At 29.7% G+C, this 18,498-nt stretch overlaps 1 protein-coding gene across 2 annotated transcripts in view; it reads left to right on the forward strand.

Annotated features, from left to right (window-relative positions):
* LOC129976061 (uncharacterized) overlaps positions 1 to 18,498 on the forward strand; it is a 180,552-nt gene that overhangs the window by 5,726 nt on the left and 156,328 nt on the right. The window contains exon 1 of one of the 2 annotated variants that reach the window (XM_056089419.1): positions 4,078 to 4,275. The exons of the other annotated variant lie outside the window; for it this stretch is intronic. Coding sequence (XP_055945394.1) covers positions 4,173 to 4,275 — 103 coding nt within the window. The 5' untranslated portion in view covers positions 4,078 to 4,172. Of the gene's footprint in view, positions 1 to 4,077; positions 4,276 to 18,498 lie in introns of those variants that run through there. 2 annotated transcript variants of the gene reach the window in all.

Below are 18,498 nucleotides of genomic sequence, written 5' to 3' on the forward strand. Positions count from 1 at the left end.
TTGATGGTTTGATGAACAGCAAAAATGAAAATTATAATATTAAAAATAAAGAAAAAAAAAAGGCAGAAAAGAAATCAATAATCAAAAGATACATAACTTGGGGTTACTGGAGAAGCAGTAAAAAGACCCAGCTTCGGATAGCATTCCCACTACACGATATAAAAGGCAAAAATTATTTCCATTGAATTTGGCGGTGGCTGGGTTCTTCTGGATTAAGTTTGATGCACTGCTAACTGTATGAGGATTTTTCTTTCTCTTGATTTTTCTTTCTTGCATTTTCCTCATCATCTGTTTTACTATTCTGGTTTCGCTTTCCCGTCGCTCCGATGGAAACTCACCTGTTGTAAAGCCCATTCATTTGAAAGTATTGTAATCGTCAAAAAATTCGAATTCGAGGCTTTGGCGAATTTTCACGTTTTAGACCTACCAGAGCACGAAAAATATGTTCCTGGAAAATGTCTGTCTGCTTGTGACAAAGGTTATCTAACGATGTGAAATTTAGTATACGGTCTTCACATCAAATTCTTAGACTTCGGTTAAAGTTTGAACAAAATCTATTTAGTAAAAGTCTTCCTGTCCGCCTGTTTGATTATATGTAAACACGATAATACAAAAAGAAGAGAGTTGGATGGTTAAAATTTGGTACACTGATTTGACATGTGTTATGTAGACATCTTTCAAATTTTAAGCCAAATCCAAAGGGTTTTTTTTAATGTCCACCAGTCTGTACTTTCAGAAGCATGTAAACGCAATTTACAAAATTTGGCATGCGATTTTGTGAACTGCATTTGTAGTTACGTCACATTTTGTTTTCTGTTAGTTGGGAAAACGCATCCAAGATGCTAATTTTCCTTTAATATAGAGCATGCGAGTTTTGGAGAGAAAACTAACTCTTGCTGATCATCTGTTAGAAGTTACTCATCGAAAAAAGATACGCGTATATTTTTCTAAAATACAATAATGATGATTACAGTGAAATAATTCTAGACTATTTAGAAGCTATGTTACGTTTTTAAGAATTGTATATTAATTATATCCTCTTGTGAAATAGTTTTTGCAAAGCTGTTTCCCTTCTGAAATGACGAGCCACAACTGCATGAGAAAAATGAAACTTTCTGCAAGTTCAACATTTTAGGAATACATTTAACTTTTAGATTTCATGATTATTTAATTTAGTTATGCCTACGATTCATTTTGAAATAACGTGAGGTCAGATGTATTTGGATCAACTTCGTCAATCTGAGCTGTTATCAGAAGCTGAAAGTCATAAATGACATCTTTTCTTTCTCTGAATCTCCGAAACAGAGAAGCGACACTTGACATCAGATTTAACATACACTTTAGCGGAACAGTACAAGTCGAGGTCTCATCACCAATGATAACGGAATGTAGAAAAACTTAATTATATTCTTTTACAAAGGAGATTTGGAAGAAGAAACAAGAAGATTCTTACTCTTTTCTTCTAAGCAACTGGAATAAATGATCTATGGTGCCCTTTGATTGCTTTCTGTACTATCAATCCTAATCCAAGCGCTTAATTTTTGTATAGAAGTTGTACAAGCTCGAGACAAAGGGGAAAATTCGCTGATATATCATCTGTGTAGTCTTAATTAGTTTAACAAGATTAACGTTCCATTTGGGAAGCTGTTGGGGTGTTATTTTGGGATGAATCTGACTGTGGGTATTTACACATTTTTTTAACGGTTTTGACCAAGAATTTAAATAAGCAAGTGTTTTGAAATAAAAATTTCTTGAAATAGCTTTTTATTTGAAATGAGAAGTATTGATAATAATTTTAGATTTATTCTTCTTTCAAAATGTGACATACAAACAAGTTGTGAATTAAAGGTTATGCTTTTGTGCTTTCTGAAGATAAATATTCCTATTTTATACTTCAAAAACGTTATGAAATGCATGCTAATTAAATTTATAAGTGGTAAATGAACAATAGTTTTAATTGAAAAGGAAAACAATCAATCATTCCTTCTATATGGAAAGAAGACTTCAAAGGAATATCCGAAAAAGGTAGCACTGTTTCAAATATTTCTACTGTGAAGTCGCTGGTAACAAGACGCCGACGCAGAAATCAGTTGCAAAGTTTTTAAATACATCTGCAGCAATAATAAATGAAAAATTATAAACAACGATTTATAACTCAAAAAATATTTAAAAAATATTATGTTTACCAATTTTTGCCGACACATGAAGTTAAACGCAAAACATTTTATAAAAACTAGAGAAAATTAAGGGGTTTATGATTATTGCTGATTTTTCTACAATGACGAATTAAAAATAAAAAGAGAGAGAAAAATGCTAATATCAACTAAAGTTATACGTCCTATACTTGAAGAAGAAATTCCATTAAAAAAATCCCAATGACTTTCAAAGAGTGATATTTCATCAAGCCGTAGCTATAAGTCATACTTCGAAAGGTAAAATGAAGATTGATACAAATATTTCATATATACCTTTCAACAACTTTTCGCGTTTTGCTATGGTACTTTTTGTTTTATTGAAAAGAGCTTATTTTAAGCTTCCCACGATTGATAGATTCTGGAAAATAGCAGAAGACGAATGGAAATGAATACCTTCGGATCTATTCTATTATGGGAATAAGACAGCGATAAGAAATTTAATCCTAGATGGACTTCACAAATATGGTAGATTTTTTGGTGCGGTCGCGGTTGGAATTCACTATCCCCCAGTTCCAAACTGTCTATAAGGAAAAATCTTAAGTAACTTTATGACTTATATGAAACAAGATATTCTGATTTTCTGAGCCCAGAACATTTCAGATTTTGGACGAAACGAGTGATTCACATACCGAGGCACCAAATCGGAGGCCGTATCTTCCCCATCTGTAATTCGGAACGTATGGTATTTTCATAGCATTAATGATAGAAGAACCTTCCCAGATTTTGTCAACATTCAAATAATTAAGGTATAAAACTGAGAGTACTCGCTAAGAAAAAGTGATCAAACATTGCAAAATTGGGGAGGAATAAATTCTTCAACAGCTTATTTCTTACTTTATGATTTATTTCTTCAAATTTGAATCAAATGGATGATTTAAAAAATATTTTTAAATAAATCTTTTATCCAAAAATAAAATTCTTGGGTCAGGTTACTCAAAACTGGAATGAATGATGGACGAAAAATCAGGCAAATACTGGATAATCCGAGGTGTCTAATCACTTTGTGTAGACCCTTAACAAGTATAAAATAAGTATGAATAATTCTTTTCATTAATTCTATATTTCCTGTTTCAGAGTTATAAATGAATACATTTGGTTAAGGGAATTTCCCTAAATCCATTTCACCACTTTTTATAAAATAATTTTGCAAAATCTATTATTATTTTCAAAAATATATTGTATACTAAAATGCAAAATTAAATAAGTTAGAAAAAAAGATCATCGCTTTCTTCTAGGTGTCTGTTTGGTAGATACTCCTATGCGCCATTTATTTGGAGACATTCTAGAGAATTATCTATTGTTCAATAATTCTTATCGAACTCTTTGATTCCATTCCGAAACTAACATACTTCTGGTTTATGGTGCTGCTCTATATGATACGATGGATTAGAAATATAAGCTGGGGGGGGGGGGGGAGATAACTTTTACTGATATAGTAGGAAGCTTTAAAGATCTGTTGCAAAATTTGTAGTATTTTTGGTAAGGCATGAATCTTTTTAAAGTTTAGTAATCAGATAAAACAATGTTTTTTTTAAAAATAATTTGTAATATGTATTTTAATTATTTGTAATCGATTAAAATACGACTGAAGATGAGATTATTTTTGAAATTACAATGTGCAAAAAGTAAAAATACAGAATATGTGAATTTGGCATCATAAATGAGTAAAAAGTTTTTTATTTTCTCAAAAGAATTACAATATTGTGAACAAAAAATCTGAATAAACGAATTCTTTTGGGGAACAAAAACTCAAGCAAAAAAAAAAAAAAAAAAACACTTCCGTGCAATTGATAACGTAAAACACAACACAAACGTAAAACGATTTGCCGTATATACGTTAGCTTTTATGATGCAGAGGAAATCGGCTGCCATTATCTCTGGTGCAGCAGGTGGCAGTGAGCGTATGTTCCTTCCTGCCTCCGAAGCGTACTTTTTCCCTCTCTGTCATTCGAACTGCTGCAATCGTCTGCTGAAGGAATGGCGTTCGACAGAATAAAAAAGGCCACCATGCCACAAGAAAAGCAGGACGACTCCGAATCAATAAATGAAAATTCTGACAGCTCAAAACCTGAACCAAAAGGTACAGTAAATCACGCACTATGAGTAATTTTTAGATGATGCTAGAACTGCACAAGAAAGCAAAGTTTCACACATCTTGCCATTTTTAAATATTTTTTCTTTCAGTGATCCAGTACATGGATAATATTTTGAAAAGAAATTTTCATACTGTTTACAGAAAGCGCTGAAGTGAAAGGCGCTATGAAATCTTGAGTTGACTTTTTTGCCCTCGAATGAAAGTGACTTTCGTGAAATAAATGTTCATTTGAACTTTTTCTTCAAGTTTCAAAATTTTCATTATATAATCGATCATTTTTAATAATTATACTACGCATTTATTTATGTAAGATGCCTTTTATCTTTGAGGAAATTGTTTTGCTGAAATTATAGAAATATTTAAGATTGCCTAATAATAATAATTTAACTGAAAAATAAGATTTCTTTTAAATTTCTTTATTTTCAAGACTTTATTTATATATGATATCAATGAAATTTTAACAAATTTTTTCGAAAAAGAAAATTTGATGAATAAACGAACAAATTGTAAAAAATTCTCGTCGATTAAAATGACTCCTTTTTTCCCTAGAAATTGATAATGGAAATAAATAAATAATAGCGGCGAATTATTATTTATAATTCGCCTCTAAATTAGTCTTTAAAATTTTAGAAACACAGGCACAAAACAAATCATTTGGCAATAAATGTAGAGATAAGTGTATTTAGAATATCAGTTAAAAATCCATTTCGTGTAATTGTTTTTTATCCGCTATCATTTTACTTGATAAGGTATTCTAATCAGTGGATATTTTTTCTGTGACCAATTTATTGGCAGTTTAGTTTTCATATACTTTTGCGGATCGTCCAAATTATAAAGAATCCCCTCCATACCCCCGCCATTTCTAAGCATTTTTTTTCTTTCTTAAATATTCTTAATAGGTTTTCTTTTAGTTTTAAAGATCTCCAAAGAGTTGTTGGATTCATTTTCAGAATTTGTTACTCATTCTTATTCAGAATCTCCTTTTTATTCTTATTGCTTGTGTTTCAAGAAAGAATGTATATTTCCAGAATTTGAAAAACAGCAATTTTTTTAAACTCAAATGAATACGAAAAATTGTAACTAAAGAACTAACTTTTAGAAGCTGTTTCCGTATTAAAGAAATAGTGTTAACTTTACGAATTTCCGCAGAATGGGGTGGTTTTAAATAGAACCAAATCAATTTTTTGTTACTATTTAGGCAATTTACGTTAAAAAAAGCAACTATACTTGAAAGACAGATAGGAATGTGCTAAATAAAGAAGAAATATAATTTACACAATGAATGATTAGAATTTTTTTTTCTTATGACATTCATTGTTACCTTATATTCTTCTCCTAATGATTTCTGCTTTATACGCTTTTAGGATTTTTGTTTTTACCTCTTGATTTTTAATTTTTTTTAATACTAGTAACAGCATTTTTAAACAGCTTTTTTGTATTTATTATTTTATAATTTTTAGTCTTTATTTCTTATGGTGTTCATTATGACTTAAAAAAAAAAGAAAGATATCACAGCTGCTTAACCATATGCAAAGCACTGTACCAAATCGACCCATTTTTTAGAGAAGTTAGTAATTATACTCTAAATAGCTTTGTAAAATTTCATCTTGAAAAAATATACAATTCTACACAATAATTAATATTTCAGTTCATATTTGCAATTATCCTAATCTAAGAGGATTTTTTAACATCTCTTTTAGTAGTATTTTTTAATTGCCAATTGCAATTAACCATTTTAATCAAAAATATGGATGTCAAAATAAAACTATAAAAATTTGATATTCTGGAGAAATATTCTGTAATTTTAATGATATTAATATTTTTAACTTTCATTAAATATCCAAGAGTTTCTTGCCCTTGCCTTTTAATTGCTATATATTACTGTTTAATTTCCGATAAAAAAATATTATCTAGTGATTTTTACTGCATTACAAACACGGTGTTTGAAAACTTCCCTTTTTATAATTGTCTATTTTTTTAGTTTTTAATAGATTTTGTGATTCTTGATTACAATATTAGGTTATCTAAAAGTAATCCAGTAGCTTCATATAACTTCAGAACTCTACTATAAAAGAGAAAAACGATTCCGACTTAAAAAGAAGCGTTTACAAACAGAAGATTTCGACATTTAAAAGCTTTTTTATTTTATTTTCACACACTGGATTTTTTTTGAAAAGTTAAAGCACTTTTTTATATTTATTATTAAAGAGTTTTTATATGATATTTTGGATTAATAACCGGGGATAATTGAGAGTTTACTGTATTTGTTTGTACATTTTAAGGTACAAAGTCTTCTTTATATTTGCATTTCAATTGCACTGTTGTCGTCAATTATATTGATTAAAAGATATTGTGCTTTAAACTAACCGTCTTCATTGCCTTTATAGGCTCACGGAATTAATAGCATTCATTCCGTCATGTCAACTGTCCTTATTGAGCTACAATTTATCACACTAAATGAAAGTAATAGCTCAAATGATATTTGTCCAATAAACATAGAGTATTCTGATTGGTTAGCAATGCTCACAAAGCGGCGAATTTAATTAACGAATGAGATCATTCTAGTTGCTGGGGCTGGGAACTCTGCCAAAGTTTCATTTTGTAATATCTCTCGAAAATGGAAAGTGATGAGGGATGGAAAGGGAGAATTGGGATAGTTGATGATGTATGCAAATATCGTTTGCATTTACGAATAGAAGGAAATAAGAATTGGGAAATTTGGTACAGTGATTGGATCCGGAAGATTCTGACAAGATTTCTTCTTTCTCATAGAGAATGCACAGTTAAGGAGTGTTTTTTTAAAGATTTATTTCGGAAAAGAGGATTGTTGATGGATAGGCAACCATTGATAATTAATATAAGGGTCATAATTTTTCATATGAAATAAAAATTGGCGAAATAGACACTGCATTTGTGATTGGGGGGCTCAATCGGGTTTCTTTCTTTCCATAGAGAATGTATAGTGAAGTAGTATTTTAACATTTCTCAGGTAAACGGATGGAAGAAAGAGGCCAATGATTATTCAATATCCAAGGGTTATGAACTGTCACCTGAACTATTGTCGAAAGGGGGAGGCCTACTGGTTCTTTGGTTTTTCTAATAATTTTAAATATATAGATAATTTATGGGAAAATACTATATTATTTTAAAGATCATGCTTCATTGCATTTTACTAATTTGGGTCAAAATGAAGGAATGGGAGGAATGGAATCAATGACAAAATGACACCTCAGGACGTCACTGACTCAATAAAACATTTCAAGGCATTGCATTAAAAAGGAGTCAAAATGACTAAGTTTTATACACTTGTGCGTTTCGGCAATATTAAATAATTTTTTTGTATGTAAAAGTTATCGTTGCTTTATAATTAAGAGTAGATTTTGAAAAATAATATGAGCACAGACGAGTTTCCAAAATTATAATCTTTGAATGTTTATATAAAAGTTTCGAATCTTTAAAAAAAAATTTCCCTCTTTATCCATGGACGTATTCCCTTCTCATGCGCAATAGTATTATCTATATAGAAATAATATGCAGAAAAACTGTTCAACTTCTATGAGCTTTTCCCAGTTCTTCTTTAATTTTGTAAGCAATTCGTATGTAATTTATATTTATCATATTTCACATATTTACATAGTTCCTTGCACTTATTTATGACAGCAATAATTTCAACATCCGTTGAATATAAGAAACTCTCTTCTTAAATGCTCACATTTTTCCCCTTAAAATGATAGCACCAGCTCCAGAGATTCCATTTCAGTAAAAAGATAAATATACCTACATATGTAAAACATTTTTTAATGGTAAAAGGGGATATAAATATTTAAATAGGATTTCGTAGCCTTTCATTCAACTTAACTGGTTTCTTTATTGTAAAGATGGAATTTTTCAATTGAATTTTCCTTCATTTCATAATAATCTAAGTTCTTGTCATTTGACATAATGATGCATTATTTATGCTATAGATTTGAAAGAAATATTTTAAATTATATTTTGATGTAAAATAATTCTTAATTTAATTTAAGTTTGATTTTTGTACCAATAAAAAGTCACCTGTAGTGAAAAATGTGAATTTAAAATTCCGTAATATTTATAATAATGAAAGCTAAATTAAAACTAAGAAGTGGAGAATAGTTAAAAAAGAATTGTACTTAATACGCATATGAAACTATTTTTAAGAGTGTTTTTATTTTATATATTATTAAATTACAATTGAAAATTTTACCTATACTTGTTTCCTTGTTTATTTTTCATAACTAATATTGTAAAAAGGAGCAAAAGTATATGTTTCCATTTAAAGTGGAAGGGCACGGAAGTGGTTAAATTCCTTGTTTGAGAACCTCTGCTGCCATTTTTTCTTGCTAAAATGTGATTTTTTTATATTTTCAAGAAAGTGCTTTCTAGTTATGTGGCATTAAATGGATGTTGCTAATATTTAAAAAGAAATTTAGCAGACATTTTTCGAATGATACGAAAAACATTCATTAATCGGTAATGGTATTATGTCATTTTTAAAGTCCTCTTTAATTAAATTTTAAAAAAATCTTCTTTTAATTAGTTAAAGAAAAGGTCCTTGAAATTTGTGTAGTATTTATATAGACATATAATTTCTATTATTCAAGAATTTTAAAATTTCGTAAAGAAAAAAATAATTTATAGTTTTGAATCTCATCTGTTATAACCTAAAGTTTATTATTTATCGAAAAAGTACGAATAAATCTTTAAAAAAAATGAAAAAGAGTACTTTTTTGAAAATATGCATTTTTATTTAATTGTCACTATGTTTAATTTAAAATGTGTTTTTATAGCAATTAAATATTAAAAGAAAAACTACTCTGAATAGACCTTACTTTTATATGATATTCATTTTTACTATGCCAAAATTAGAAAAAGAAATTTTTTAAAAATTAAACAAAAAGTTGCAAATAGTAGAAAAAATTAAAATGTAAGCGGATTAAAAGAAAGAGATTTATCAGAAAGAAATTCTAATGAATGTTATCATTAAGATGGAAAGAAAAGGGGAAAAAATAAATAAGAAAATGCTAAAGCAGTAAAATGCCATTACCTTTAAATTTAACTCTTACTTTCGATGTAATTACGGCTTGATAATTTCATTTCTGTTCTAGATTTAATTAAAAATCGAAAACAATCCGAAAATACAGTTTCTATTTCTAAAAATGTCTCAATTTTAATATAGCAATGAAATTCTTCTTCTTTCTATAAGTGCGCATATTTGCATCTTTTTCTGAAAATGAAAAGTATCAGTATGCAATTGTTTCCACAAACTTTAAATCGAAGAAGCTAGAAATTAATTTTTAAAATTAGATATTTCATTAAAGACAGCTAAAAACTTTTTGGATGTATTTGAAAATGAAAATGAAACAATAAAAGAGAGAAGCTTTTGACTTTTTAAAATTAGAGAGGAAAATTGGAAATAAAATCTACAAATTAAAGAAATTTGTTGTATATTTCTCTTAGAAGCCATCTGATAAATACACATAACAAACTTGTAAATTAAAACGTAATAAGCAAAATAAATGAAATTTGGTATGTCATCTTAGGTCCAAAGTTGAAGATGAGCACACGACAATGAATTGAACCAGGCATTGGAAAGGAATCCAAACCGTAATTTCTCACTTTTATTATATTTCACGCCGATACATAGCTAAACACAAGGGAGATAGTGTTACGTAATTGACAGATGAATTTTCCCCCTGTTGTTATTCATGTGCTTTGTTCTCTTTTGAAATTAAAAATTTAGCTAGCAGCTTTCAGTGACCAGCTCTTTTCATACTTTCCGCATATTTAAAATAACTAGAAAAAGTAAAGAAACCAATCCTCAAGCCAAGCCACTGTATCGATTTTGCCAATTTTTAATTGAAATAAACGCTGATGATATAAATGCGTTATTAATTTCCTCCTGCCTATTTTTCTCAATTTTTGAGAAAAGTCTCAAAGCCATTATTCCATTACGCATTCTCAATGAAAAAAAATTGTAAAGTTCCCTGTCATAATGACTAAATAAAATATGTATAGATTTCTCGAATTTTTACATTATGTGAAAGAACAAGACCCCCTAAATATTTATCTTAAATTGTTTGTCCTTTTTATCCCAGTTTAGAAGATATTGCAAAATAGACAGCGTTCCAAACATTTAGATTGATTTCGGTAATTATTTTTTTTTCACTTTTCAAATATAGCTAACTAATCAGAATTCTGTATCATTATTATTATAAAATAGTAATTTAAAATGCCACTTTTTTTCTATTTTGATAAGATATATTTCATCAAAATGTGTTCTCATCACTAAATTAATTGGTCGCTATTACCATCATTAATAGGGTCGCTCAAAGGGCTTAGCGTTGATAAAATTAATTTAATCATAGTGTTGATTTTAACGAACTACATCTTATTGTAACGAAAGTAAATTTCAAGTAATAAAAGTGAGCAAAAGTTTTATTTAGATTATATTTGCATAATAATAATTCATAATAATGAATTCTCTTTTGTTATCTGTACTAAGTGATGAAATTATAAAGACGGTGACGAAAATGGGCCGTTTAGTTCTCTAGACTGAAGGCTATCAGCGTTTAATCGAGCAATATCTTTCGAAATGGAGAGGAAAGGGATTAACAACCATAGAAGACATATTTAAGAATCATAATATCCAAACGAATTAAAAATTTCGAAATCTCTCCTGTAGTTCGGTCTCACGAAATCTGTGAATAACAAATCAGGTATGGTAAGCTCAATCCCTTTTTTTAATCCCTCTGTCAGGGATTAAAAAATAAGGGATTTTTCTGAGAGGAAAACATAAATAACATAAAAATACATTTTATGTTATTGTATTTTTGCTTATAAGTGGTCGTAATCTTCTAATTTATTATTTTGTTTTTCTTTTCTGTAAAAATAGTGTATCTCTTAGTCCTAATTTCAGGGGATTTTCGAGTCACGAGGAATCAATTGTTGGACTTTTTAGTCTGTTTTTCCTTACAGAAAAAAACCCTTTTTTTGAATCCCTGTCTGAGGGTGATCCTTGAGAAAGTCTTCAGGCCGGATTCTTATTTTATTTAGTTTATTTTTGTTCCTTTTTTTCCTATTAACTTGTTTTTTATTACTATTTTATTTACTATATATATATATATATATTGGAAGGTATGAACTTTCATAGGAAATTAAAGTTATCAAAATCGTTTCAGCGATTACGGCTGAGAAACTCTATTACAAGATTTCTCCTTTGAGAAAGCATTGAGAAATAGCGTTTTTTCGATTTTTCTCTGAACTAAAGGGTTCAGGAAGGGCGGCGAAGATTGAGGAGATATTTAGAGGCCATGAACTTTCATAACAACCGTAAAGATGCTAATCGGACCAGTGTTAGACTGATTAATTGGTTTTGCTTATTATTTGAAATTTATAAATGAAACCCCATCAGCGAGTAGTTGTTATCCCATCATCTATATATTTAAAATAATTGGAAAAAACAAACAACCCTCCCACCGTTTCTCCAGTCACAAACGCTGAACCGATTTCACCCATTTTTATTTCATATGAAATGAATGCCACCAGTGTTCATACGAATACCATGTCAAATATGTGATGCCCTTCTCCAACCACAGTCTGTTCTCAGACATATATTTTAAAAGCAATAGTTCGTTGTGTATTTGTAGGAAAAAAACCTGACAGAATTCGCGAATCCTATCTACTAAATTAAGGAATTATGAAAAAAAAAAAAATGAATTCATAAAAAAAGGAATTGGTAAAATCGGACCTGTGAATGGAACGGGATGGGGTATTGATTCATTAGTTTTGTTTATTTTTTAATTGTATAAATCAAATGTGTTTGATTTTTGTCTCTAAATTGTTGACACACACGGAGATAAAATAACTTCGTTATTTTTTATGAATATCTGGAAGCGAATAGCAATTTTGAAAACTTACTTATGTCGTCACACATCACATTGCACAAGGCCGTCTTGGAATGCGACATTTAAAGATGCGTTGTTTCTTGTCATCTTAGTCATTTGACCACAATTCGAAGATATAAGAGATTCGTTTTCAAAGTGTCAGTGTTTTTCAAAACGAGGCTTTTGTATTACTAAACTGAGCTAAACATTGAAAAGGAATACGATTTTTATATCTATCGTAATATCTTTAATGACCTTGAACAGCATTTCTGAATGTCCTTTTTGTTACTGCTTATTGCTTTATTGAAAGAATTGAAAAAAGCAATTTATTCAAAAGATGAAGAAATCATAATGCACCGCCTTCGAGAAGACATTGCGTAGAATTTCAGGAATGAATGTCTCTGGCAGGTGTTACTCACAATGAGTTAGTGATTTCTGTAACCTGTGACTGAAATATAGTCGGTACAAGGTTACGATTTATGGCTATATGCAGTCATTTTTCTATAATAAACTGTTATCTAAATACCTAACTGTAAATTTTTTTTTAAAAATTAAAAGACTTTGAACTTTTAGACTGAAAATTTGTAGTATGAAAATAGTTTAAAATTAGTGTCCCTGTTTTTATATTATTTTTAAAATATCAATTCTTAATTATATCGGAGATGAAAAGAAGTCACAAATTGAATATCGTCCCAACACGCATATATAAATTCAACAAAAAAGGGAAATGTTATTAAGATATGTATATAATTCAGCCTATTTTTAAAGATTTATTAAAATAAAAAAAACGAATAAAATAAAATTAAATTCATTAAAAAGTTATTTTTAAATTTAAATTAATATACCCCGAAATTAAGAAACAAATTAACTTTCTGTGAATTTTTACTTGAAAATCCAATTAAAATTTTGAATTTTTGTTTCCATAAATTCTTATTAAAAACAAGAGAGCGTTGAATTTGGTGATTGCAGCACAAGTGGTCTCTGCCGTTGAGCATTTTGAAAGATTTTGCATCATAACGTATATCTCATGCCGTAATTCGCTGATATTATCCAGTTTTAAACAATTTTACAATAAATCAGTCGATATTATTCGCATATTCTCTAATAAAAGTATTATCCCTATTCCCCTACAAAACACTGTGGACTTTGGAAATGACCATGAAAGCCAAAAATGCTCAAATTTTTATATTAGAATCCTGTACATGATAATTTCCTGTTTCTTAGTAAAGAAAACTGAATGTATATATTTTGCACACCTTCTGTCGACCGATTGAAACCAAAACCCCTCAGGGCCAAACGTTCTCCCGCTGGTGTGATGTGGAAGTTTGGAGAAGGGGTGCCAGCTCAGGTATTGTACTCGTCATGTAACCGCGGTTCAAAATTACGAGGTCCTTCCCGAAAATAGCCCTAATGGTCCTTTAAAATGGGACGTTAATACAACTAAACTAAATCAAACGAAACTTATACCAAATTTCATTTATTGTTGTTGCGAGTTTGAGTAATCGTGTTTACAAGCATGAGAAAGAACAGATGGATAGAGGATGAATTCCTGATTTGCAGAACATATTTAGTTCGGAATTCGATATGGATTTGCACTTCAGATGCTACATCCGCAAATTTTAAGTATACAGTTCTTTGAATTTTGTAGTAATTGTGTTTTCCTACGCTTGGACAACTAGACAGACATAATTTCTGAAAATGGATTTCGTTCTATATTTGATAGAAATATACGAACTCAGGATAAAGCACATACCAAATTTCATCCATCTTGTTCAAAGCATTTTTGAATAATCTTGTTCACAGGCAGACAGACATAATTTGAAAAATGTGCTTTTTGGACTTTTAAAGGTTTGAAACATGGAGATTCGCCAAAACTCGAATTCGAAGTTTTCGATTAAAATGCTTTATCTTTGCATATGAAAAAGTAAAAATACAACTAAGAATGTGAAACTGAATGTAAAAAACGATTGAAAGAAACTAAACAATGTCACTATTATTGAAAGTAACAAAGTTAACTCATTAGCGAACAAAAAATATATTAGTTATTGTTCTGTGTTGGAGTTATTCCTTGTATAAATTAGCTAATATTATGATTGTAAATAATTAAATAAAAAGGCAAAAATATATTTCGTATATAAAATGAATAAATTTTATTTTCTTTCAAATCTAATGACGAAAAAATATAGTTTTTATAGTAAAATTATTAAATAAATAGTGTTTAGATTGTCCTTAAAAATTCCTTATTTTTTACTACTTTCTTTATAATCGTTTCAAACCGGGATCTTGATTTTTTTTCTTTCGAGAAATACTGCCATGAATTCTAGCGAAAGAACCCCATCATTGTTTTCTTGTCAGATTAGCAAAATTTGTTTACACAATTAATTAAAATCAATAAAAAATTCTGGTGTAGGAAGTTAGAGAATGGAAATATGGGCCCTGAGACTTGCATTGCCTACTTCACCCAGACTTGATTACGTGTACTGGAAGGAGATGGAAACAAATAGCATCACACGCAAAGTAAGGCAAAGTATATGCAGTTTATTGTTAACTGTTATATGGATATTTTTATAATACTTCATGTGAAGTTATATGATTATGACTTTACATGAACTACTCCGTTATGCAGTACAATTTTTTCAATAACTTTTTCAAATCAGATCATTAACTTTGCGTTTATTAAATGAATGAATGCGCAGGTGAAATATTTTAAAACTAATTCTTTTGGTAATGCTATTTTAAAGCATTAATACATTCAATATCGTCGGAGTCATTGGTAGCCTGCACTTGACTTGCTGACACAGGTGACCGGAGCGCCCAGATTTCTAGAAAGACATGATTTAAACAAATGTCAATACTGGTGAATTTTTCATCATTACTACAGTTACTATAATGGTGTGAAGAAAGTATTGCATTATAAAACATCTAAAATAATTTTATTTATCTATAAAATGTAAGTCTATTGTTTTTGCACATTGTAATGAGTCGCATTGAAGCACTTCAAATAAAGAAAGGTTGAACCAACATAGTCTTTACAATATGTCATAGCTCCGTCGTACAACTTTTTTTGCAATTGCCCTTCTTAGTTACTCTGAATATTTTTCATAAAACGTTTTGCAAAATATTCTCAAAGTTCTAATCATTTCTGTCAATGCTTTTAATTTGTATCGTGTTTTCCTAGCAAGATTTTACCTGGAGAAATTCAAATCTCGATTTCCTTATTGTAGCATTTTGTTAACACTTTCAATGTTGTGAGAATCACCAGGGACCGGCATTCGAATTAACTGTGGCACAGAGAGGATCAACAGTGATCCACATTAAATAAATTCAAACATGATTATACACTGTAACACATGTGCTGTAGATAATATTTTAACATTACAATATACTTCTGAGTATCCGGTTCGAGACTAGCCAGCTTCCCTACTATCTGGCTTAATTTTCTTTTATCACTCTTAAACGAGGAAGGCAAGGCGTTGCATTGGCAATATTGCCAAAGCATTGGAAACGGGTTTCTGCTACGATCCGCCTACGTGTCTTATGCAAAATGCAAATTGTGTTAGGAAAAGAGCAGCGTTCTAGTTGTTGTTTATTGCCATTTATTTAAGATTTTTCAAAAAACCAAAAGCTGTAAAATTTGATTCATAACTGAGGGTTACCTTTTCATATCTGTGTCATCATTTATCAGTGAAACATAAAATCAGTTTGAGTCCATTTTCTTAAGAATGAGACCTACGATTTACGTTAATGTTTTCTTTATGTTTCCTGCATTTAAGGTAGGTATTATAGAATTTATATTAAACTGTGAACAATCCCTTAACCCTTTAACTTACTTTTTCTAACTTTACTTTCTTTACTTACTTCGCTTCTAATAAATTCTTGAAACGTGCAGTGCAGTATATGCACTTATATAAACTACCAATACAGAGCCTTCTGTTTTAACTTGACACATTACCGGCAACTGCTTTTATGATTCACCCGGCCGAGTTCACATTCTACGTGGTTTGAGATAAATGGAGGGCTTAGTGCTCAATAAGAAGTGAGAAGTTACCTATTATAACAGTGAGTTTTGATAAAATCTTTGTCTTCTGGTATTGGTGGGCAAAGAAATGAGTTCATAGAACTGCGGCGTATCGGCCTGCCCATTCGCCTCCTTGGGCCGAATACATGGGACTCTACTGTATATGTATTGCATTATAAAAAAACTGATCGCGGCATCATAATAAATCCCTGTGAAACTCATGCGAGATTCAAGGTGTGGCAACAATTAGTCTTACTTATTAATTAAAAATTATTCCTTTTTTAATGAAATTTCCTGCTGAAGTTGGATTTGAAACCAAGAAATTAAGTTTAATATTCATACCAGGAGTAAGAAAAGTACGAAATAAAAATCAAAATCATATCCTGAAGTTTTGAAAAAACCCTTTTCTCCAAAGAAAGGAATTCCTCGTTAAAAATGAACGAGATAGGATCCAATCCACTTTAAAAACAGTTAACCACCTCTCACATGCCATTACTCTTACCATTCCTAATCCTTATGAGATTACAGATCTTTCGATTCGGATGTTTGCTCTTTTGTTTTTATCTCCGCGCACGTGATAGCGGGTTGCAGTTACAGTTAGTGCAGCGCTCGCGAACCTTTTCTTTTCCGATTCTAATTTTGATCCATCGTTCGATTCGTTTTTATTTTCTTTCCCACCAACCAATCGATTCCAAGTAGTAGTGCAAGGAAAGAGGTCAGGAAGATGCTAGTTCAGGGCTTCTTTTTTTTTTCTTTGACTCGGTTTCTTGGATGGAATTCGCTATTCTTCTGCATAAACCATGGAGCAAAAATTGACTCGATTCAATGTTGTTTGGTTCCTTTTTTTGTTTGTTTGTTTCCTAGATTTTTTTCAAAGGAAAGAAACTGGAAGAAGAAACGATAAACGACTGAAATCTTTTGAAGTTTTGAAGGAACTTTTTTATTCAGATGTTTCATCATTCTAAATTTTTTATCTACAAAGGTTATTTAATCTTTTATAAGATTGAATACTAGCAATCCTACGAAAAGTGATCTAGTGATGATTATTTATAGTGATATATATTAAGAGCAAAATTATTTCATAGTTAATCTAATAATAATGAATTTATCAGAAAAGGCTTTTGAAAAAGCACGGCTCCTTGTATTTTAAAAATAGATTTTTTTTCCTTTTAACATTATATATAATATAATATTTCATTTCCTACATATAATATTTATTTTACATATAATATTTATTATGTTTATTTTAATTTTTATATTTTATTCTTTATTTCAAAAAATTATTATTAAAAGCATCATAAAAACGTGAAACTAATTCCTTTTAAGATTCAATGAGTAAAATATAATGAAATCAATCGATTAATTGTAAATTGAATTTTGAACATTTAAAAAAAATATTGGCTTCGAGAACATTCAAGATTTTAAAATTTCAAATCACTATAATATCAATAAACAAGAAAAAAAACTGATTTTAACATTCCATCTTTATAATCATGAAACAAGTGAAATTAAGTAATAGTGTATATAAAAAGAAAAAGAATGTAGAACATACAGTGAATTAAAAAAAATAACTGCTTTTTAATTTCAAACAAGCATTAAGCAAATTCTGTTTGATACGTCAATGCTCTATTTTGAGTAAAAGATGTACGTAGCTTGTCCAATAAATATGCTAATAGTAGCCATAATTTTATTCCGTCAATATTTAAGATAAAAAAAATTGCTCTCCTTCAGAACACTTTCCATAACAGTATATTTACCCTGTTCTCATTTCCAATGTTCAAAGGAACTCTTACTGAAGAGCCCTTGGGAATCAGGCTTTTCAGCTACCATTTTGTCGTTCCCATATTCTTCCAGTATCCCTTCATGAGAATATTTTGAATTTTAGACACGCAAAATTTATTAAAATGCTCAAGTTCAGTGAATAGCCTGGGTAATACAGGAAAGTGACAGAATTGCGGTCAGGAACTTATGAATAATCCTTGATGAATGTGCAGAGATCTGGCACGATTTTGCATGCAATTTTTTTCTTACTCGTTATTCAATTTATTAAAGAATGGCAACATAATTTTAGCCTGATCTCTTTTGCGCATGCTGAGGAAGCTTGAAGAGTAGACTAATGATTTAGTTGTTCATTTCGAAACGTGAGGAGATTTCTCGTCGAGAAGTTATAAGAGATTACATTTTCTTCTCCAAGAAACTCTTCTGCAGAATTAAAACAAGATGTTAATAAATTAGTTAGATGATAAGGTCTTTACTCATTTAGATAAAATAAATTTGAATAAATTT

This window comes from Argiope bruennichi, chromosome 7 (genome assembly GCF_947563725.1).
Source record: "Argiope bruennichi chromosome 7, qqArgBrue1.1, whole genome shotgun sequence".
In the NCBI taxonomy this organism is placed as follows: domain Eukaryota; kingdom Metazoa; phylum Arthropoda; class Arachnida; order Araneae; family Araneidae; genus Argiope; species Argiope bruennichi.